At 40.7% G+C, this 25,133-nt stretch overlaps 1 protein-coding gene across 1 annotated transcript in view; it reads left to right on the top strand.

The window, feature by feature from the left end:
• Nucleotides 1–818: 818 nt before the first annotated feature.
• LOC138760883 (myosin-IIIa-like) overlaps nt 819–25,133 on the top strand; it is a 57,105-nt gene continuing 32,790 nt past the window's right edge. Inside the window, exons 1-4 of the mRNA XM_069932192.1 lie at nt 819–917; nt 19,351–19,455; nt 22,631–22,833; nt 24,541–24,639. Coding sequence (XP_069788293.1) covers nt 819–917; nt 19,351–19,455; nt 22,631–22,833; nt 24,541–24,639 — 506 coding nt within the window. The remainder of the gene's footprint in view (nt 918–19,350; nt 19,456–22,630; nt 22,834–24,540; nt 24,640–25,133) is intronic.

Below are 25,133 nucleotides of genomic sequence, written 5' to 3'. Positions count from 1 at the left end.
TAGAAGTTGACCATCCCCAGAAACTCCTGTAGTCCTTTGGTCATGCTCGGCTTAGGGAAGTTCTGAATGGCCTCCACCTTGTCAGGTAGTGGTGTGGCACCCTCTGGGGTGATGCGGTGCCCCAAGAAACCTATTGGTTGCATGCCAAACTGGCATTTGGCAGGGTTCACAGTAAGCCTGAACTACTGCAGTCTGTCAAACAGATGGGTGAGATGGGTCCTTTGGGCAATGGGGCAGACGATGAGGATGTCGTCTAGATAAATGAAGATGAAGTTGAGGTCCCTGCCGATCATGTCCATTAGCCGTTGGAGAGTCTAGGCTGTGCTTTTGAGTCCAAAAGGCGTTCTTAGGAATTCAAAGAGGCCGAAGGGTGTGATGATGGCCATCTTCAGGAAGTTGTAGGGGTGCATCAGGATTTGGTGGTAACCCTTTACAAGGTCCACCTTGGAGAATACCCAGCAGCCCGGTAGCCTCGTGGCAAAATCCCGGATGTGTGGGATGGGGTACCTGTCCAGGACTGTCACCTCTTTTAGATGTCGGTAGTTGCCACACAGATCCCAACCACCGGAGCTCTTCTGCACCATGTGGAATGGGGAGACCCACAGGCTGTTGGAACGACAGATGATCTCAAACTCCTCCATGGCAGCGAACTCAGCTTTTTCTTCTTGGAGCTTGTCTGGCGAGAGGTGCAGGGCTCATGCATGCACAAGGTGGCTGGCAGTCTCCATGTGGTGCTCCACTCAATCTGGTGGGTTGGAGTCATGGAAGTTCAGTGCCAATAAAGCTAGGTACTTGGCCAATAGGGAGGCATACTTGTGATGGTCAGAGGCAAGGATTCCCAAATGCAGGAAAGCATGCCTCCACAGGATGAAGGGGAAAGACTGGAAAGTTATGGCATCTTGTCATGTCCACCAGCAGTTTGTGAGCCCAGAGGCAATCCACTCCAAGTAGTGCCTTTCCCACAGACTCAATGGTGTACTCCCACTGTAAAATGGCGTCTGTGACGTGGATGTTCACCAGATGGACCCTGTAGCTGGGAATGGAAAACCCGTTGGCCGCTTACAGTAGAAGGCCTTTGATGTTGTATCTCACCTCAAAGTACGTGAGTGGGATGAGGCTAATATCCGTGCCTGTGTCGATCCTTATCACAAAAAGGCCCACTATACCTCAGAGACCAGAGGACCAACAGGGACTTGCTCATCTCTGAGGTATAGTAGACCATTCTGTATGTCATCCGCCGAGGCCACTATCGGCGGCCAGCCTGCCCATTTCCCATGGCCGTGCTGGTTTTGGCGCTGGGGTATGAGCATGGAGGGAGGGGCATCGCCAGATGTTCCTGCCCCATTGGCGGTGGTAGAAACTGAACTCGCTGTTCTTCTCCGCGTGCCCTTCACATTGCTGCTGTGCCATGGCTACTGCTGGTGTTTCTGGTAGGCTGGACGGGGTTGTAATAATAGTTATCATGGTTGCAAGCAACTATCAATGCCTTACTGTTTGATTATACTTGGCTGCCACCAGGGGCTGACACAGAGCAGGACACCCAGTATACGGATATGTAATGGAGGTTTGCAACCTCATGATGTGCCTCATGTGCTGTAACAACTTTAAAGTAAAGAATCTTTTCCTTCATACATTTTTTGGGACCCCTGATATTTATGTGGAAGTAGCTGGGTGGTTAGTATATCTGCAGATGTGACAGTAAGATTGGTGGAGATGTGAACAGCGCAACAGGCTAGCAAAGAAAGACATTGATCAGAGTTATGGGTGCCGAAATGGCAGATGGAGTTTAATCTGGAAAATTGGGAGGCTACTCTTTGGGAAGTCGAGTGGAAGAGGAACATTTTCAGTTAATAGCAGCACTTGTAGCGGGCCTAGTGACCACATGAGAAAACGGGCTGAATCGCTGCAACACACGGCCGGTCCAAGATGGTGCAGGCTCCCCTTCACTGCCAAGAAGGAGCCCACGTGCAGACACATTAACTCCCTGTTCCTATGTAACAACGATCAAAGATCATTAGGGCAAAATAATAAATGGTGCCTGTCAATCACTTTTTCCCCCTTCCTCCCCCATACATTTTCATCATACCCTGTTTAACAATGATTGTGCTGTCAAACAGAACTTAAGGAGTTTACAATCTATTCATTAATGCCCATTTGTTACTTTACCAGGACCACTTAGCTCCAGACTTTATGAAGACTTTGATCCAAACATTGAAAAAAAATGATGTTAAGCCTGCAGACAGAAATAAAAAAGTTGGAGCATGGTGGGAATGATGTTCTAAGTTGTGTTTATTTTAATGTGAGTTTTGGAGGAAAGGGGTATGAGCTTATAATATGGATCAGTTTGTGGAGTTATGACATTCATGAGACTTGGTTGCAGGAGCAGAAGTGTCATCTCGATGCCCTGGGCTACCATTGTTTTAGACATGATAGAAAGGAAGGAATGAAAGGGGCAGTGCTAATAAGGAAAAAAGATCATGGGCAGTGCTCAGATAGGACAGACTAAAGGACAGTCTACTGAGGTGAAATGGGTGGAACTGAGGATGAAGACAGGGATGACCACATTGATGGGATTGTATTATAGACCACCCAATAAAACATAGAGCAAACAACATTACAGCACAGTATAGGCCCTATGGTCCATGTTGTCATGGCAACCCACATTTACCTACCAAAAAACTAACTAAACCCCCTATCTCAAGACCTCTATTTTTCTTTCATCCATGTGCCTATTTAAGAGTTTCTTGAATGCCCCTCTTGTTCTAGCCTCCACCACTACCATTGACAATGCATTCCAGGCACCCACAACTCTCTGTATAAATTTAAAAAAACTTTCCTCCCTGCACTTTGTTTAGATGTCCTCTGGTGTTTACTACTCCTGCCCTGGGGAAAATGTGCTGGCTGTCCACCTTATCTTTACCTCTCAGAATCTTGTACATCTTTATTAAATCACTTCTCATCCTTCTTGACCTCAAAGAAAAAACTCCCAGCTCTACTAACCTTGCCTCATGGCATATTTTCCAATCCAGCCAACATTCTGGTAAATCTCCTCTCCACCCTCTCCATAGCTTCCACATCTTTTCTATAATGAGGTGACTAGAACTGAACACAAAATTATAAGTGTGGTCCCTCCATATATTTATAAAGCTGCAACATTATCTCATGAATTCTGAATTCAATTCCTTGATTAATAAAGCCCAGGATACCATAGGCTTTCTTAACTACCCCGAGGTTCCTCTGCTCTTTCACACTGTTAAGTGTCCTACCATTAATCCTGTACTCTGCCTTCAAGTTTGAGCTTCCAAAATACATAACCTCACACTTATCCAGATTGAATGCCATCTGCCACTTTTCTGCCCAACTTTGCATCCGTTCTATATCCTGTTGTAACCTACTTTCCAATCCACAACCATCAGCAAACTTATTGACCCATCCCTCTACTTCCTCATCCAAGTCATTTATAAAATTCACAATGAAAAGGGGTCCTGGAACTGATCCCGGCTGAACTTCACTGGTCACTGACTTCCAGGCAAAGTATTTCCTGTTCACTTCTATTCTCTGCTTTCTATAGGCAAGTCAATTCTGAATCCATGCAGCCAAGGTTCCATGCCTCATTCCTTTCTGAACGAGTTACTAATGCTTTACAAATGCCTTACAAAATCTTTATCTACTGCCCTCCCTTCATCAATTTCTTTTGCTATTTCTGTGGGAATTGGAGCAAATCAGAAAAGAGTTGCAAGAAACATTCATTTGTGATTGGGGGTGATTTTAACTTTCTACATATTGAGTGTGTCTCCCATACTGATGTGTTAGAGTTCATCAAATGTGTCCTTAATTAATATATATAGGGGAGTGGAGGAAAGTTTAGGGGAGATGTCAGAGGTAAGGTTTATTTTTTACACAGAGAATGGAGTAGGGACATTCCAAAGGACAAGTGTGTGAGGTTAGAAGATATGAAATTTTTGTGAAGTAGGTTTATATAGGTCAACACAACATCGTGGGACAAAGGGCCTGCTCTGTGCTGTAATGGTCTATGCTCTATGACAAAGGTTTCAAGCATACAGAAAGATATCATCTGCAAGAACTAAAACACGAAAATCTGTAGACATAACATCAATAAGTTTCACACTACCTTAGCATATCGCCATTCTTTCACTATCTTTGGGTCTGAATCCTGGATCTCCCTCCCCAATAGAATCTCTTCCAGAAGAATCACAGCAATTTACAAAGATGGATCAACAGTATTTTCTGAGGAACAATTAAGGATGGACAATAAATGTTGCCTTTGCTAGCAGCACTCAGATCCCAAAACTGGATAAAAAAAAGTATTATTGACAGGAAAAATGGCTTATAACTTTGATCAATATTTGGTCCATTGATGTTGTAGAAGTGGTGTTGTTCAGATTTCAATCATTCAATCTCATAGCATTTGGGTGGTGAGAAGAATGAAAAGGGAAGATGCACTTGGAAAGTAGGACCTAAACAAGATGGAGGAAGCAAGGTATCTGATGGGTTCATATTCACCAATAACAATGGTAGCACCATAGATGAATAAAAAATATTGTATAGCAAGCAAAATATTTGGGTAATATTTAGAGAAATGTAACCGATGGCAGAGAAGCTGAATCTGAATCTTTTTGGAAGTTGTGTGATAAGCTGCAAGTCATTACTCCTGTGAATGTCAGAATGTTAAAGCCAGAATGTCAGTCCAGACATTGATGGCTGTGCTCCACTGGGCTTTTCTCAACTTGCTGGCTGTTCTGCACTCAGACTTTACCTGCTGGTCACTGATGTGAAGTCCAGGAGTAAGTAATAAACTTGCTATTTCTCTGGTGGTTACGTTGAGGAAGTTAGACATGATTAATTTCAATGGACAAACAATGATCAAGATCCTGATGTAAATTGTATATACTCTTTAACAATGGTAAGAATTTCTGTAGCTTGAAATTATCTTCTTGCAATGAAAAGTTTTTTTTTCTTGACTGGCACTGAGTCAGGCATGAAGGGTGTGAATCATTATGTGAGAGCAGTAAGCTCTCAATAAACGGTTTGCCAATGAACACAACCCCAGTGTGTGAGTTAGCTGCCTTCAGCATCTGGAAATTGCAGACATCAAGAATGGGCCACAGGGCATTGCTTCAGAGTTTAGTTTAAGTTAATGACTAACCTATTACAAGAGCAAATTGAACATAATGAAGCATAGACAAAACTGAATGCAATTGATTAGTCTTATTACCCAGTTCCATCCTTTATGGAGCATGCATAGAGTAGGTGAAAGATTAAGCCATAACACCTAGATTGAAGAGAACATATATTGGGACATAAGGCATGGAAGTAGAGTTAGGCCAACTCTAAATTCTACACCAGTGGTTCTCAAACTTTTTCTACTCATAGACCTACCTAACTACTCCTTGATATATGCGGACGATGGGTGGGTGGTTAGGGGAAGTAGGTTTGAGAACTTTTGTTTTTTTTATCTTGTCAAATGTACAAGTTTGTTTTACATAGGTGCTTATTAAATCATTAATATTTCATCTGTGTTGTGTACCATCGATAGCACATCCATAGGCCATCATTATTTTGGGACAGCATTCTGGAGAATACTCTACAAGCCTACTGGATCTCTCATCATTTGACAAACATGTTATCTCTGGAGGCAGAATAGTACATCTTTATTGTATTCCCTCTGTGGTAAATAGAAGTTTTCTTCGTTAATGAGGTCAAACTGCACACAATGTTACAGATGCTGCCTCACCAGGCCATACACAATTGGAATGAGATTTCCTTATCTCTGTTACCAAATCTTCTCATTAGAAAGGCTAATGGAGCCATTTTCCCTCCTAATCACTTACTTCATCTACACATTAAGGTTCATTCATTTGTGTAGAAACACATTAAAAAATCCAATTATTTTGCCGTCGTCACAGAACCTGAAATCATGGATCAAGTCCTTTCTCCCAACCTGTCCGTGCCTACCAAGTTAGCATTATGGGCTAGTCAAAATTTGCTGCATTTGGCCAGCATCCATCCACTCCACATGCTATTCAAATGTTCTTTGAGAATTAAAATCGAACCCACTTCAAAAGCTTACATGTACACCAGATGGGGCTCATATGCACCAAACTGGATGATCTTACATTTTGCTATATTATATTTTATCTGTCATGTTCTTGCCCACTAACCCGTCACCCCTCATACCCATATCACCTTGAAGGCTTTTTACATTATTCACATTCACAATCTCATTTTGTTCAATATCATCTGCTAACTTAGAAATATAACATGTCATCCCCTCAGCCAAATTATTGACCATGATTGTGAATAGCTGGGCCCCAAGCACTGGTCTCCACAGACTCCCAATGAGCAAAGCCTTGAAATATAAGGAACCATTTATTTCCATGTTGATGTGACCAAATCCTGTTATTAAGTGTTTTGTTATTACATCCTCCATTGGAGATTAAAACAAATTGAATTGAATTAAAGTGAGTTGACCTGAATTTTAATAATAGAGGAAGATCTTTGTTTTGCATGCTGCCTTGGCAAATCAACTAATACAAGAGGAAGTGCAATAATACCATATAAAGAAAGAGCAAAGTTACAACCAGTCAAATAGTGAAACATATAGAGAAAAGTGCAGTTAAATATATAGAACTAGAAGAGTACAGCTGACCCATATAAACATATTCCAGCATCAATCTAACCTTTCCCATCCTCACAGCCCATAAGCCTCATTTTTCTTACATCCATGTGCCTATTTAAAAGTTGATTAAATGTCCTTATTATATCGCCCTCCACCACTACCCTTAGTAATGCATTCCAGGCAACCACCATACCAAAAACTTACTTCTAACATTTTCACCAAGCATACCCGCACTCACCTTAAGCAGACGTTCACTGGTTGCAGCCATGTGAAAATATGCTGACTTGCTACTTTTTCTATACCTCTCATAATTTTATATCTTTTTAACCTTAAGCAGGTTTAACAAGAACCTGAGGGGTAACATTTTTCCACAGAGGGTGGCGAGAGTATGGAATGGGCTGTTTGGGGAGGTGGCTGAGGCAGATACTAATGGAATATTTGAGAGAAAAAAAATAGGCAACACATAGATAGGATAGGTTTAGAGGGAGATGGACCAAACACAGGTAGATGGGATGTGTGTAGGTGGGATATTTTGGTCAACATGTGCAAGTTGGGCCAAAGGGCCTGCTTCCAAGCTACAGGCAATTGCAGTGGATCGAGGTGGTCTGGGATGCTAGAGTTAATGTGGGTCAAGAACAACCTTCTGAAGCATGATGGATGTCGGAGTGTCCAGATGATAGTCATTGAGGTTTTGATTTTCCTTGCTATCTGGATATCAGTGGGCTTCCTAAAACAGGTAGAATTTCATCTTGTAGCAGGAAGAGGTTAAAGATCTCCATGAATGGTTTGAGTTGGTTCCAAGGTCACGGCCAGGTTGTCCATCAGGAGCAGATGCTTTTCGCAGATTCACTCTTGGGAAGCCCAATCTGATGTTTGCGGTGATGATTCTGGGTACAGATGCACATGTGGCTGTCAAGGGAGGGGAGAAATTGACACGCTGACCGTCAGTTCAAAGTGAATGTAGAATTCATTGAGCTTATCAGGGAAGCCAGCCCTGTTGCTGCTTTACTTCGTAGTAATTGATAATGTACCAATCGATGGGTGTTGTAAAGTTTGGCTGGAGTCCAAATTTCCTAGGTATTATCTGTGTTCATCCCTGGTGGGCCCTGCAAATGTCATATCTGGCATTATTGTAACCTGACTGGAAACCCTCGCACCTCGTTTTCAATACCGATCACTAGTGCATCCATAGTTTGCGAGTGGGAAAGATACTTGGATTGTTTTCTTTGCATGAAGTCATCAAGGCATTTGGTGATGATGTCTGTGATCATAGCAGGCGGCGTGTTCATTTCGACTGGCAGGATGAGTTCTTGAATATGGCTCTCCTACTTATGCATCAGAATTTCACCTGTCCCTTTACCAATTTCTCCAGCTACAAAGTCCATTTATTTGGTGAATACTTCAGTGAATAATGGATTTATCTTAATTCTTTTGGCCAGTGATATTCTATGACCCATCTTTGCCTTCCTAATTCATTTAATTGCTTTTAATTCACAAGCTGAAAAATTGATTCAACCCTTCTTACAATATAACAAGCTCAGCAAAGAGAACACAGAATATTGATCATTACAACACATTACATACAGGACTTTCAGTCCACCCTGTTGCACTGATAAATCTTCTCCACAATCTAAACCTCACACCGATAATCTCTATTTTTCTTGGATCCATGTGTCTTTTAAATGTCTCTATTGTACCCACTCCCACCACTTCCTTTGGCAATGAATTCCAGGTATCCACTACACTCTGTAAACACTAGTCCCTGATGCCTCTCCTAAACTTTTCTCCCCACACCTTATACAGATGACTTCTGTTATTGGCCACTCTCAGCCCAGGAAAGAGGTGCTGACCTTTTTTGCTCCAATGAGAAAAAGCCCTAGCTCTGTTAAGAGCCTCATAAGACACAGGCAACATCCTGGTAAATGTCCTTTGCAACCTCGGTAAAGCCCCCACATCCTTCCTGTAATTAAGCGATCAGAGCTGAACACAATATTCCAAGTGTGATCCCATCAGAGTTTTATAGAGCTCATCAATACCTGAATTCAATCTACCAGCTAATGAAGGCCAGCACACCACATACCTTTTAAACTATCCTATCAACCTGTGTGACATTCTTCAAAGTTCCATGGATTTGGCCCCCAAAGTCCCTCTCTTTTTCAGGCAATATGAAGAGAACCTGACTGTTCCCAAGGATTCTCAAGGAAAGTAAACAGAGGAACTAGAATATTTTGAAAAAAAACAACATTTGAACATCAAAGCACAGCTTCTCTTATTTATCAGATGTGCTGTCTCATCTCCACATCTGCTAGGTGATATGAAATATCACATGAGGAGGATGTCAGAACTTCTGTGTTTATTTTCCTGCATTCGACTGGCATTTTCTCCCATTTGTCTTTGTAGGAATACTACACCATGTCTCACTGGGTAAAAGTTTGCAGTGCCACTTCTTCCTTGCTGTAAGGTCAGTTATACCTTTGGGAAAAATTAATGATCCTGCCACTGTTGCAGAGTGCGCCATTTGTCAACTGCTGAGAGCAGCTGGATATGGTGCCTTGATCAATATCATATCATGTCCTTTTGGTGTCTGGAAAGATGCTGTGGCAAAGCACCTATGATTACTGTGTCTACCAAATTCATGGATGGGAGAGTCTGTATCTCCGTAACTCCACTTAGAATTGGAAGCAGCCCTCGGGAAGTGCCTGGGTTATGTTAATGGTCAGCCTCCATCCCAGTAGCAACTCATTCTCAACTTTAAAAAGCCCAGTAATGGAAAAGGGTATTCATCCCTCTCTTCAGATCTCCCAAATCTCTTTTATAAATCCAAAAAGGGCAGATACAGGAAGATTGAAATTAAATCTGCAAGGTTGGAAACACGAAGCAGGCCAGCTCACATCTGTGGAGAGAGACATGGAATTAACATTACTGTTCTGTGCCCTTTCACATGCTCCAAGCTACAGAATGTTTGCAGCATTTTCAATTATCAGGCACTTTGTTTCCTTTAGCTCACACAGGGGAAGAGCAATTTTTCATTACAAGAAGAGAAAGTATTGAAATAGCTCTCAACATTTTCTTGAATTATTTCCCAAACTTCAAAATTGTGTGTCTTGGTGCCCAAAAGATTCAGAAACATGACTGATTCAGCTGGGGTGCATCCAGACTTGTGGGTGAGTTTCACTTCCACTACAAGTGCAAATCCAATCAATAATCATGGTCAAAACTTAAGCTGCATCAAATACGGGTAACTGTTAATGATCACCAATTCCACACTTATGAGGAAATGTGGTGAATCTTATATTTGTGTTAGTGTGGCATATTTAGCTCAATGGTTGGCACAGTTGTCTTACAGCTCCTGAGATCCAGATTGATTCCTGAGCTTAATGCTGACTGAATGGAATTTGCATGTTCTCCCTGTGACCGCATAGATCATCAGAGATGTCCTCCTTCTTCAAACAATGTGCCACCATCAACTCAGCCCTCAGCCACATATTCTCCATTACTCGTACATCTGCCTTGGCCCTCTCTACCCCAATGATTCACCTTGTCCTCACCTACCACCCCACTAGCCTCTGTGTCCAACATGCACTCCTCCTCCATTTCTGCCACCTACTACATGATCCCACAAATACATAATCCCATCTCCTCATCTCTCTGCCTTCTGCCAGGACTGCTCCCTCCGTTACACCCTTGTCCATTCCTCCCTCCCCACCAAATGTCCTCTTGAAACCTACCCCTGTGATCAGAGGAGATGTTCCACTTGCGCCCATATCACATTTCAGAGCCCAAAACAGTCCTTCCAAGTGAAGCAACACTTCACTTGTCAATCTGCAAGGGTCATCAGGTGCACCCGAGACAGAATAATATCCATCAGAGATACTGGGCACAGACTGGGAGATTGCTTCTTTGAGCACCTTGGCTTTGTCTGCCACAATATTGGGGACCTCCCAGTGGCCACCCATTTCAATTCCCTTGCTGACATGTCTGTCCATTGTCTCATGCACTGCCAGACAGAGACCACCTACAAATTGGAGGAACAACACCTCATCTTCCATCTGGGTACCTTCCAAATGAAAGGCATTAATATCCATTAATACCCTCCCCTCCACCCCCATCTTTGTCCACTGTCTCCTTTCCTCTAGTTCTCTCCCACTCCCCCCCCTCTCTCTCTCTCTGTCTCTGTCTCTCTCTCTCTCTCTCTCTCGCTCTCTCTCTCTCTCTCTCTCTCTCTCTCTCTCTCTCTCTCTCTCTCTCTGGCAGTGCTCTGTTTATTTTACCCACATGACAAAATGTGTGCTGGTTGGTGTAGTAATGGGCCACTGCTTATTCTCCTGATGTTGGTCAGTGACAGGAGCATAATATTGTGGAGTTAATGGGAAAGGGACAGATAAAAAGTAGGATTTATGAAGATCAGTGGTTCACAATCTTTTTCTTTCCACTCACATACCACTTTTAGTATTCCCTATGCCAGGGGTGTCAAACTCAAATTCACAGAGGGCCAAAATTAAAAATTTGGACTAAGTCATGGGCCAAACTAAACATTTATTGAAAATTTTCAACAACATCTGCATGTTTTCTCTTCTTTCAACATATGTAATGTTAAACATTTTCTTATTAAAATAAATGTTTAATAATAGTTTTGGTTAAACTCTTTCCAAAAGAAGCATTAACAAATGAGAAATAAAATATTCAACAAATAATATTTCTCTATAGCCTTTAAGCTCCTTTTAAATGTATTTTTTTCAAAAGCCAACAAGTCAAAAAAATAATAACTTGCTTCAATGACAAACAGGTTTGTCTTTTAAACTGATGAACATATAGTCTCCCTCCCACCTGTCTTGAAAGGTCCTGTTTTCTGTCTTTCGTTTGGCCATTTTTCGTAAGGGGTTTATTACATGTGAGTTCGGCGACAGGTCACAGATGCTAATGAAAGGAAAGAGAGGAGGTGGGGGCGATTAGCGGGCTGACGGGCCGGCGCCAACGCATTTGCAAAGCATTCTGGGATTTGTAGTATTAGCTGTGCATGCGCTATACTGGCGCGGCGGCCAGCGGGCCAGCTCTAATACATATTTGATATGATCTTGCGGGCCAAATATAATTATATCACGGGCCAAATTTGGCCCGCGGGCCTGAGTTTGACATGTGTGCCCTATGCCATCGGTGCTCTGTGATTAGTAAGGGATTGCTTAAGGTGGTATGTGAGTGGAAAGGGAAGATTGAGAATCACTGCTCTAGACCCAATTGTTACTGAAATATTTTGTATATAAAAATTGTTATTGGCCCATTTCCTTTTGCGTTATGAAACCGTGCACATAACAAGTTAATTAGGTATGATTAAAACAGTGGTTTTCAAACTTTTTCTTTGCACGCACATACCACCTTAAGCAATCCCTTACTAATCGCAGAGCACCTATGGCATAGGGATTACTTAAGGTGGAATGTAAGTTTGGGGAGGTAATTTGAATGCTGAGACATGAATGTAGCTCAGGACATCATGTAAACCAATCTCCATTCTATTGACATTTTCTATGCCTCTCATTGTCTTGGGAAAGTTGTTGACATATTAAAGGAACTCTCCCAGCCGAGTCACATTCTTTTTCCCCCTTAAATGTTACATAAGCTTGAAAAAATAAAACTTCACATTCAAGGGCAGTTTCTTTCCCGTTTTTTATCAGATTCTGAAATGGTCCCCACATTGTTAAATGATGCTGCTGTTGCACTGTTTTACCTGTACATTTTTTTCTACTTTCTCCACATTGTCATTTTAACACTACACCCTGCACTCTTTGACTTACTGTGACACTACACCCAACACTTCTGTTTTATTATTGCACTATCTGCTGTAGTTAAGTGTGAACAAACATGGACCAGACCCAAAACATTGACTGACCATTTCTACCCATAGATGCTGCCAGACCCATTGAGTTCCTCCAGCTCCTCACTCCTTGCTCAAGATTCCAGCATCTGTATTCTTTTATATACATATATATATGTGTTTTTTGTAGTTAGCTTGTCTGGCTATCGCACAAAACAAAGTTTTTCACCGTACTTTGGTGAACAATGCAATAAGATTTCCTTTAATTTATCATAAAATATTCATAAAGTATGGGCAGGTGTGAAGAGCCTTGTGGCCCATCCATACTTCTATTTCTTTCATTATAGTATTTCATCAAATTATTCAGAAAAAAATCTGCTAGAGAATACTATTAGATAATTATAATTGTCTTATCAGAAGCTCCGTTTAAATGTGGGCAACCAGTGTCTGAGCTGCGAGATTGGTGGGAATGATGGTAATAGTGAATCTCCCTTATGGGTGAGATTTGGTGAGAAGCCAGGATCATTTGAGAGCTTCATTGATTCATCATATTCTCCCTCATCCACTTCTCTTGCTTAACTATGATCGCCAATTCAGTAATTCCTGCGCCATCACAGTTAATTATGCAAAAGCTTATCAGACGTAGCACAAGGTGCATCCAAAATGAGGTGCCAGCCTGCAAGAGGACATAATTGTGCTGAACAATGTAAGTACCATGCATCATGTCTTATTTGTGGTGCTGAAGATTTGCACTGAAAATAACTATGACTCTAGCCAAGTAGTTCCAGTATGGTTACAATGCGGGCATCTGCCTAATGATGTGGAAAATTGTCCCGGTCTGTTCTGTTCAGAAAGAAGCAGGACAAATCCATTCCAGTTAACGTAGCATCCGGCTTACTCCCAATTGACAGCAAAGTGGTAGAAAGTAGCATCGTTAAGCAAGATTTTCTCACCAGCATCCTGCTCAGTTTTGGGTTTGGGTTTACTCTGCTTCACACCTTATTGATCTAAAAATGGACTTCGGAACTCCAGGTGAGAGTGACAAAGCAATGCATCAAACAGTATAGTGATGGAAAGCACTCCTCATGTGAGAAAGGTGATTGTACTTTGAGGTTAATCTTCCCATCTCCAGGGCACAGCCACCATGGGCAGCATCATCAGTGATCTCCCATCCATTATGTGAAGATGTTCACTGATAATTGTGAAACATTCAATCCCATTTGCAGCTCTTTAGAAAAAGAGGCAGCCCATGTCTGCACGTATCAAGACAGACAGCATTCAGCTATGATAGCAACATTTAATGGGCATTTAAACAGGTAAACAAAACATTGACAATATGCAACTGTAATAGACCCTGCGGACAACAATGTCTGTGTGATCATCTAAGCTGACCATCTGCAAGTACATGGTCTATCCATTCCTTTCCTCTTCTAAATGCCTCTAGAGTGCAGCTTTTGTATATATTTTCACCACTGCTTATGGGAGCAGGTTCCAGAGCTCAATCACACTCTGTGTAAAAATAACTTTCCTATAAATCTCCTTTCTACTGCTGGAATTGGCCTGGAGTAGTAGTGGAAGCAGACACAATAGTAGCAATTTAGAGACTTTTGGATAGACACATGGATGCTGCATGACCTGTTGAGTTTCTCTAGCACTTTTGTATGTCGTCCTAGATCCTTTGCATCTTCAGACTTGTTTATTTTGCAGTTCTTTGTCCCATGTTAACTCCCTATGTTCATTGTTGGATTTCCTCTACCCTAAATTTGTTTCTCTTTAGAGGCCTGTGCAAATATAATGTAATAAGAGTAAGAATTTTTGTTCTTTGACATGAATCCTGTTCCATAAAAACCAATCAAACTTTTGCCTTCTTAATTACTTGCTCTACCTGCATGTTAACTTACCTTCCCCCCTACACTTTTCAATCTGTCATTGGTTAAAAAATACTCGTTTCCCTTTTCTTCAATAAAAATGGATAACCTCATATTTTATTCCATTTGCCCTGTACTCACCCATTCATATAGCCTGTCTAAATTCCCTCGCAGCCACCATCCTACAACTCTCACTGCCCCCCAGCTCTGTATCATCTATTCCCCTCATCCAAATTATCAATAGATTGTAAAGAGCTGGGGCCTCAGCAATGTACCTTACAGCAGCCCAGTGGTCATAAGAAATAGGAGAAAGAGGAGCCTGCTCCGCCATTCAATAAGATCATGGCTGGTCTGATCATTGACTCGACTCCACCGACCTGCCTTTTCTCCATATCCCTTTTTTCCTTTTTTATGTAAAAATCGATCTAATAGAACCTTAAATATGTTTAATGAAGTAGCCTCAACTGCTTCCCTAGGCAGAGAATTACACAGATTCACTACTCTCTGGGAAAAACAGTTTTTCCTCATCTCCATCTTAAATTTACTCCTCTGAATTTTGAGGCTGTGCCCCTTAGTTCTGGTATCACCTACCAGGGAAAACAATTTTCCTGCCTCTATCTTCCCTTTCATAATGTTATATGTTTCTATAAGATCTCCTTTCATTCTTCTGAATTGGAGTGAGCATAATCCCAGATGATTTAGTCTCTCCTCCTAAGTCAGCACCTCATTTCCAGGATCAACCTGGTGAACCTCCTTTCATTCTTCTGAATTGGAGTGAGCATAATCCCAGATGATTTAGTCTCTCCTCCTAAGTCAGCACCTCATTTCCAGGATCAACCTGGTGAACCTCCTCGGGAGGCTAGTATATCCTTCCTCAAATATGGAGACCAGAGCTGTACACAGTCATGCAGGTGCGGCCTCACCAGTACCTCGTACAGTTGCAGCATGATTTCCCTGACCTTGAATTCAATTCCTCTAGCGATGAAAGCCGACATTCCACTTGCCTTCTTAATAATCTGCTGTACCTGCAACCCAACTTTTTGTGATTCATGCACAAGGACTGCCAAGTCTTTCTACATGACAGCATGGTCTAGTTTTTCACCATTTAAATAATAATCTGCTCTTCTATTTTTCCTACCAAAGTGGATGACCTTGCGTTTACTAATATTGTACTCCACCTGAGAATCCTTTGCCTACTCACCTAGCTAAACTATATTCTTCTGCAGCCTCTCCACATCCTCTGTACAATTTGCTTGTCATCCGCAAATTTGGCTACACGACACTCTGTCCCTGCTTCCAAATCATCAATGTAACTGGTGGACCACATTGCGAGCCCAGCACTGGCCCCTGCGGCCCCCCCACTTACCACTGTCTGCCAATCAGAAGAATATCCATTTATCCTGACTCTCTGCCTTCTGTCAGTTATCCAATCCTCAATCCATGCCAATATACTTTCCTTGAATCCATTCATCTGTATCTTATTGATAAATCTCTTGTGCAGCACCTTATCAAACATCTTCTGGAAATCCAAATATACAACATCAACCTGTTCCCCTCTATCTACTGCACCCATCATAACCTCAAAGAACTCCAGCAAGTGTGCCAAACAAGACTTGCCCTTTTAAAATCTATGGTGCATCTGCCTGATGGAACCCCTTCGTTCTAAATGTCTTGCTATTTCACCCTTAATGACAGGTTCAAGCATTTTTTCAACTACAGATGTTAAAATAACTGGCCTATAGTTATCAATCTTCTGCCTACCTCCCTTTTTAAATGTGGCGTGACATTTGCTGTGTTACAATCCAGAGAATTTTGGTAAATGACTACTGTTACGAGCCCAGAGGACCCAAAAACCCAGCAGCAATAGATATTCACCAAGACAAATAGTTACTTAAACAAAAGTTGCTTTTAATTATCTTTAAACATGAAAACAGAATCACACTTTAACTTATCATGATTGACTTAACTAACCTAACTTAACCCCCTTCTAATTCTAAGTGCACGTGTATGTAATATATCTGTGTAAATTCAGAAAAGTTCTTTGGTTCACAGTCCAATCTCACTTCTCATTCCTCCAAGTTCACTGGTTGCAGACAATTCTTATACTGTGCATAGAATTTAAAATTTATAAAGTTCACCAGGCTTTAGTGCTTGAAAGGTAAATGGTTACCTACTACTGCACACATACCGGACTCTGAAGTGCATTGTGCAGTAGGCCGAAGGGAGGGTTCAGAGTCAACATCATGATCTCCAGTGTCAGCCAATGCTCGCTCATCAAAGAGGCATGATAAAAGACACTCGATGACACCATTTATGTTTTCTTCACAAGAATACCAAAATTCCCATGTGGAAATAACAAAAGAAAATCTGTCATTCCCCTATATCCCAACTGTAATGGACCAGGTTGGAAAGGGTGCCTTTGGCCATTCTGTTGACATTAAAGTTGATAACAGTTTAATTTTACTCCTTTGCTGCATTTTGGTTTTGCACTTTCTGGGTCCCTGCACACCAGTATATTGCTATGAAAACAGTTGTTGAGAAGAAGATAGCCATCATGTTTAACCCCACTCACTGCCAACAAAGCTCTACATTTCTTGGGGGTTTTCATTGTGCCCTGAACTATCCGTCACCTATCAGGAGTCAAGGGCAAGTCTTCACTGTCAATGCAAGCTGATATTTCTAGTCTGCATTGAAATCTGCTAAACAATTCAAACCAACACTGTGCATCCACCGCTGCAGCATCGGGAGTTAGATGGGGAACCATTACACCAACCTTGTTGCCCAACATATCCTTGTAAATTTCACACATTGTGTTGTAATTTATTAGAACTTCCATTTTTAAATAGTATCAGTAGTCTTGATCATTTACTGATCTGCTAAAATACAAAAAAAATCATATGTTTACTAATCAGTTTGCATCTTCTTTCACAAAGATCGCCAAAGATATCAACACACAGCTCGATCTCAGGGCGATGGGGCATCAGGAGGTTAGATGGGGGAGTAGGGGGCGATGGATGGGACTAGGTACCGTAGGGATCAGAGACACCGTGCAATCTGCCATTAATCTAATAGCCTTTTAGGAATAGTCACATTTTGCAAGATCCAATGTTCTTTTTATTGGGTAGTATTTTGGCAATAAGACCAAAATTGAAATTGATTTTTTTTCAAAAGGAAATTGTGAAAATTGTATTAGCAGTTGCAAAAAAATGTATAGCAGTGACGTGGAAATCAGATTCTCATTTAGGTATGGAAAGGTGGCATGTGGAAATACATAGCTGTATAACTCTTGAGAACCTCACACATAACCTAAGAAATAAATATGATACTTTTTGAAAATTTGTTTCCCATATTTACCATTGTAGGTTTTAATTTATAAAGGGTTTTCCCTAAACCTCATGCAACCTTGTTAACCTTGCGATAAGTAAATGAATAATATTGAAAAGGCAAAGTTGAGTGAATGATGGTGATAGTTTGGTAATCAGGTTTGTTTTCTTTTTTCTTTCTTTTCTTTAATTATATATGTTATTTTTCTTTCTAACATATTTTTCTTTTTCTTTCTACTTCTCTTTTTTCTTTGCAAATTATTATTTGGGAGAGGGGGTTGGTGGAATTTCAGCAAGATATAGCATGTAACAAGTAAATTGATTTGAAATATATAAAAATTGTCCTTAAATAAAATATTTTAAAAATTAATCGCATAATCAACCATGCTCTTGCCAAACTAAAGAAACATTTTATTTTATAAAATAGATGAACCTGACGACAATTATGTTTACCAATATATACGTAATATGTTTCACAAAGTGTGAGAAAAGCTGCACAATCACATTGGATCCCTGCCCACAGCTCTTTGTTTTAGCTAGTGTCTGATCTATTCATGGCTAGAATTAGTTTTACAATAAGACAAGTCGATAAGCTTCATGGGACTCTTAATTTCCCCCCTCCATTCCCCCTCCCACCCCGTTTACAATTCAGTTCAACTTGACTGACAGACATTGGCTTGATTTCCATCAGAAAGCAAAATGCGACAGTGTCATTAAAGAACTTCAGAATGACGCTCATACTTCAAAGTTCTTTTGTCAGATGGAGATTCTTTGTTGGGTTCAGGAGTGGCTGCCGCACCCTAGATAAGCCTATGAGCATGGGTGCTTACCAAAATGGTCACACCATTTGTGCTTGGTCTCACTGAGGTAACCAATTAGTCCTTCTTTCTATTGTTTGTGCATTGGCTAATGATCAATTTATGCCAGCCTGTTCTATTTTCCCTTGTGTTCTAACTTGATTAATAATCTCTTGCACATAACTTTAAGCCCTATTCTGCTACTACAACCTCAAAGAGCTCTAATGGATTTGTCAAACATGATTATCCTTGAGTTTGGTCTTCCATTAGCCACCTGGTATGGCAGTGTCTGCAGTCTCTCATGCTTCCAGTTAATTATGCCTCGTAATGTTATGAGGATAGGGATAGACTGGTTTTTTTTGTGGTTATTCTGGAGAGAAGTTGGAACATAAGAATATGAGAAAGAAGACAGGAGTCGGACATCTGGCCCATTGAGCTTGCTTTGTCATTTAACAAGATCTTGGCTGTGGACTCAGATCCACCTACACACCCTTTTCTCCAAAACCCTGTTCATGTGCGTGTTTTATTTTTGTAGAAATGAAAAGACCTATATTATTTTCATTAACTACATAATACAGACACTGCTTTAATTTGAAGTTTGCATTCAAGAGAAAGCTGAGTAAATACATGAAAGAGAAAGGAATAGAATGGTATTGCATTACAATAAAATAAAGTTGGTTAAAATTATACTGGCCAGCATAGACGAATGGGGCTGAGTGGCCAGTGCAGGTTTTGTAATTAATGTAAAACTTTGCATTTGTTTGACTCAGTTTATTTGGCATCAATACTTTTCAATAGCAACCAAATAATAATCTGTTGCATTTATACATTACGAGTATTATTTCATTTGCAGTATCAGCAGGGAAAAATTATCACTTACAACTATCATTGTTTTCTCTTTTGATGTTGACAGCATTCTAAGCTGCACATAGGGGCAAAGCGGACAGCCAATCCACCCCACATCTTTGCTGTGGCAGACATTGCCTACCAGGCTATGATCACTTACAATTCAGATCAGGTATCTGTAGTTCCACGACGAATATACCTTGAGCAATTTTTTTGTTTTCTATTCTCTTCGTGCTGTTCGTGATGTCAGTAACTGAGTGCAGCGACTAATGTGCCTTCTTTATCTGTCTCAGTGCATTGTGATCAGTGGAGAGAGTGGTGCAGGAAAGACTGAAAGTACTCACTTTTTAGTAGAGCAACTCACCGTCCTTGGAAAGGTATTGTAAATCTTCCAAATAAATTGCAGTTTGTACAGAGGGTGTGGGGGAAGGGGATTTTACCATAAACCGAAATCAGGAAAGCAGTCAGATTCATCCATCTCAGTGGAGAGCAATAAAAGGCAGTTGCAAATCCATACTCCTTACTCGAGTGGCCCCCACCGTCCTGGGCTACCCATCTGTTTTTTCCTGCCCAATAGGTTGATAAAAACTCAAATCCTCTTTTTTGTTTATTTTATAAATTAGTACCAATATCCTCATTAAACAATGTAAAGCATACAGCATAAAACAAAGTGAACACACATTATAAAAGCAGCTGTGCATTAGATTAAACTTTCAAAATTCATTCTCATTTCAGAACATACAACATAACAGCACAATACTGGCCCTTCTGGCCATGATAGTGCACTGACCTATATAAACCTACACATCAATCTAATCCTTCCCTCCCTCACAGCCCATAATACTCCATTTTTTTAAGTAAAAGGCCTATATATGGGCCTTTTAAATGTCCATAGGGTGACTACCTCCACCACCATCCCCAGAAATGTATGTTTGAGGCACCTATCTCTCTCAGTGTGGGGAAAAAAAAACTACCTCTGACATATCTGCTAAACTTTCCTCCACTCACCTGAAACATATGTCCTCTGGTTCTCGACAGTACTGACCTCACAAAAAGGGGCTGGCTGTCCATTAATAATACACCTTTATTAAGTTGCTCTCCAAAGAAAAAAGCCCCAGGTCGCTCAACCTTTCTTCATAAGACATGCTCTCCAATCCAGGCAGCAACCTGGTAAATTTCTGCTGTGTCCTCTCCAAACCTTCCATGTCCTTGCTATAATGAGATGACCGGAATGGAACACAAGACTCTGAGTAATATATAATTACAGAAATTGAGTGCACTAGTCAGCTTCTGTGCACAATTGTGTTCATTCCTGTTGCAGAGAACACTGGATTCTAACGTACTGAATTGAAATTGATATTTAATTCCAAAGGTGCATGATTCTTAATGCAAACATAATGGTGAATCAAAATGTCACATTCAGTCCCAGTAAATAAAATATTTGATTTTGGAACTGAACTTGGAACCAGAAGCCAATCTAAACTTAACTTTTCACCTGCATCATTTTTATCAGGATTTTCAGATGGGATACTGAATCATATCACCAATCCTCAAAATGTTACTAATAAATAATGCATTTTCTGTTCCAGAAATTATAATGATCCTTGACCATGTAACTGCATTGTTGCTTTGTTAATGGCTTTGAGCAGTTAATTTGAAAAGTCTTGTGAATCAATGTTACGGGTATGAAGTGGGGTGGTTGATCTGATTATCTTTGGTAATTGCAGCCAAAGAGAAATCAAAACTGTCGATGTGAAAGGTAATACCTCACTGCATCTTGACCACAAAATGTTCTACACATGTCAGTAACTTATGCCAAGATCTAAGTAACAACTATTACAGGTTTTAGGGTAATAATGATAATGAGTTGAATGTCGTATTGTACAATGTACACAATCACCAAAATTCTTACTTGCTGCAGCAGAACAGGTAACTCTGCAAAAAGAAATGACTACGATTACAATGAAAATATCTACATAGTATATTTAATGAATTAAAAATAAACCAAAAATAGATAGCCAATAAATATTAATCATTATCTTCGACCAGAAAAAAAGGTGGTGTAATTGTGCCAACAATCCTTTTGTGGTGCTGGAGCAGGTCCTGATTATCGTAATGAGGGGAGGTTCAAGAGCCTGATAGGTGTTGGAAAGAAGTGTACTTGAACTTCTAGGTGCTGGTCTTCAGGCTTCTGTATCTTCTGCCTGAAGGGAGCAGTGAGGTTGCGTCCACGGTGATGAAGGTTCTTTATGATATTGGCTGCCAACAATTGATGGGAGATCAGAGTCTGTGTTGGACCTGACTGTTGTTACCTTCTGGAATCTTCTGCATTCCTGGGCTGTCGAATTCCTAAAGACAGGTTGTGATGCAACTAGGAACATAGGAACATAGGAAATAGGAACAGGAGTAGGCCAAAAATGGCCCATCGAGCCTGCTCCGCCATTAAATAAGATCATGACTGATCTAATTTATGACCTAACTCCACCTACCTGCCTTCTCCCCATATCCCCTAATTGGTATATTTTCAACTGTGCACCTGCAGAAGAATATATGATGACATGCCATATCTCCTCAGGCTTCTCAGAAAGTAGAGGTGTTGGCGTGCCACCTTCATGGTTGTTTGGATGTGCTGGCTCCAGGACAGGTCTTTAAAATATGGTTCCTCTGTCCCATCAGTGTGGACATCCCATTAAAGAATGCTTAAAACGATTAATCAATGTTTTTCAAGAACCTTGAGTTTCACAAAAAAAACTTTCTAACCCTTCCTCACTACAATGTCTTTCCTATTTATATTATTCCCTTTTGAAAACAACTGATTCCCCTCAGAGGGTTCCCACAGGTGCTGACAAATTCTCAGCAACACCTATATAACCACATTATGTTTGTGAACCCAGATGATTGAAAACACAAGTATTATGATCACCTGGGATAAGATTCGAACCTGCTCTTTGGCTCATGTTCAATAAACTTCTTTCAACATGAATCATAAGATGGCAATCAAGGTATGTAACAATTCTAATCTCTAACTCCTGCTGAGATTAACTAACTCAATGACAAAACCCTTCTTTTCTCAGCAAGATACTAAGAAATGCAATAAAAATAATGGTGAGTCCCAGTCAGTACATTTTGATGAATATTACAGCTCAAGAAAACTCCTTGCCATTTATTTTCCTATTCCAGAAACCTACCCCAACAGCTTTAGTGACCACTGCAGATATACCCACTTTTGACCCATCCTATCTGAAGGAGAATAGCTGGAGGTGGATCATCAAAAGATGGGAACAATAAAATCAGATAGGTTTAAAAACTCAGCTGAGAAGAAATCTTTTTCTTGGGATATTTTACAGACCAATAACAGAGTATTGCAGGAGAAGATTCTCCAGGTAAATAACCTGCTCGAAGCTTTTGGAAATGCCTGCACAGTAATCAACAATAACTCCAGCAGATTTGGCAAGTACTTGGAAATGAGGTTTACCAGTGGAGGGACAGTCATGGGAGCTCAGATCTCAGAATACCTTCTTGAGAAGTCAAGAGTCATCCATCAAGCTCCGTGAGTAAAGAAGGAAACTTTGGCTACTGCTTTCGATAAGCTTTCAGCACTTGACATAAATATGCCTCATTGAAAAATATTCTCTAAATGTTGCGACCTGCAGGTAAACAAGACAATCTGCTGATGGTGGGGTCCAGTGTAAATCATAAGGTCTACATGCTTTTGATGGCCTCATGCAATGTGGTGAAATTCTATGTTATTCTTAAAAATAAAACATATTACCTTTCTACTCACCATACCTCAGGAAGGATGTGAAGGTTTAGGGGAATTGTAGGAATAAGACCATAAGACATAGGAGCATAAATAGGGTCTTCAGCCCATCAGGTTTTCCCCACCATTTAATCATGAGCGGATCCATTTTCCCATTCAGCCCCACTGCCCGGACTTCTGCCGAAAACATTTGATGCTCTGGCTAACCAAGAACCTATTAATCCCTGCCTTAAAATACACCCAATAACATGGCCTCCATAACCGCCTCCGGCAACAAATTCCACAAACTTACCAACCTCTGGTTCAAAGGATGATTGAGTGAAACACGAAAGTGATGCTGTTATTGGAGTAAAAACATACCAAAATGCTAGAGGAACTCAGCAGGTCTTTTCACCATCAATAGGAGACAAATATATATTGCTGACATTTCAGGCCTGAGGCCATCTTCAAGGAATAAGCCAGAAGCAGGAAAACTCAAAGTCTCAGAATTCAGGCAATGCTTACTGGAGAAGGGATCCAGACCAACAAAAGGTGTTAATTGGATATGACAAGGGATGAGGTGAGAATTTATCATGCCCATGTGAAAGGAGACGGAATTGATAGGGAAAGGCAATGGGGAAGAAGGGATGAGGGGATTTTAATGAAAGCCAGAGAAGTCAATATTAATGCAAGCTAGTTGGAGGGGGTACAGTCAGAAGATGAGGTGTTGTTCCTCCAATTTGCAGGTGGTCTCAGTCTGACAGGCTGTGGACAGATATGTCAGCAAAGAAATGGGATGGAGAATTGAAATGGGTGGCCACAGGATGAATGACTTATATAATAAGGAATGACTGGAGATTATGTAATTGTTTTTCTTCAAGAGTTGAGTTGTTTTTTCATTATCATCTGATTGTAAATACACAACCAGGCACATATATACACATAAAGATATGATATGAATACACAAATACAAATATTTTGGAATAATTTATGAGGTTCATCTGTTCATCAATTTCACCGCCTGTAGGAAGAAGCTATTTCCCTGCCTGGCAGTCCTGATTTTGATGTTCCTGTACCTTCTTCCTGATGGTAGCAGGTCAAAAAACCTGTATGCTGGATGGAAACGCCCCTCAATAAATCTTTGAGCCAATTTAAGCAATTCTCCCAGTGAATATGAAGGTTGTTAATACATAAGCATGTTCAGAATTGTCAAAGCACTTGGCAGTAAAGATAGATGGAAGCAGTTTGATTTGGAAAATGAGTGTACATGGATTTAAGGCCATTGGCAAAAGAACCAGAAGTAAAACCTTCATGCATAGCGGGTAGAATGAAGCTGGAATAGATTACCTGAATGACAGAGGGATATTCAATTGAACTTTGAAAAGGAATTGGATCATTACTCATAGGAGGAAAAAAAAATTCTGAGCCACAGGGACCATTTGTGTTCTCAAAAGGGGTGAAGAGCTCCTACGCTGTTACCATTTTATAATTCTGACTTGTGTTCTCTTTATCTTACAGAGGTGAAAAAAATTTCCATATTTTCTACTATATCTATGCTGGCCTGGCAGAGAAAAACAAACTAGCTCATTATAAATTATCCAAGGGTCAACCTCCAAGGTAATTTGGCAAATAGATGCTCTGCCACTGAGCTGGAGATGGAGAGGTCTTGATGTAAAGGAGGTGTGGATTATTTTGACTCAATTACCTGACCACTGGAAGACACTTTAGGGCAAAACATTTTTTCCAGTAAAGATATTGAGGCTTGTGCTTATTCGGCAAACTTCTCAGAGGGGCACAAATTTGGACCCCCTGTTCCTCCTAAACTTCCAGCTCCAGTTTCACCTCTGGACCCCTCCTCCTGCTTCCTTCCCCATTTATAAATGTGATTTCATCTATTAGAGTCTTGATAGTGGGTTTCAACTTGAAATGTTGACGGTTTCTCCCCTTGGATTCTATCTGACCTTCAGCATTCCTACTGAAATTCTTGTCTGCTTCCAGTACTCATGTTAAATGGACCACTAGGAAGCTGGCTTTGTGAACCAACATAAATGACCCCCTAAATGAGAAATAATTCTGCTGCATCTCATTTCCCTTACCAATTGTGAGATCAG

The sequence above is a fragment of the Narcine bancroftii genome, chromosome 1 (genome assembly GCF_036971445.1).
Source record: "Narcine bancroftii isolate sNarBan1 chromosome 1, sNarBan1.hap1, whole genome shotgun sequence".
In the NCBI taxonomy this organism is placed as follows: Eukaryota; Metazoa; Chordata; class Chondrichthyes; order Torpediniformes; family Narcinidae; genus Narcine; species Narcine bancroftii.
Note: the sequence above shows the minus strand (reverse complement) of the source record. Positions and strands in the feature narration are given on the sequence as shown.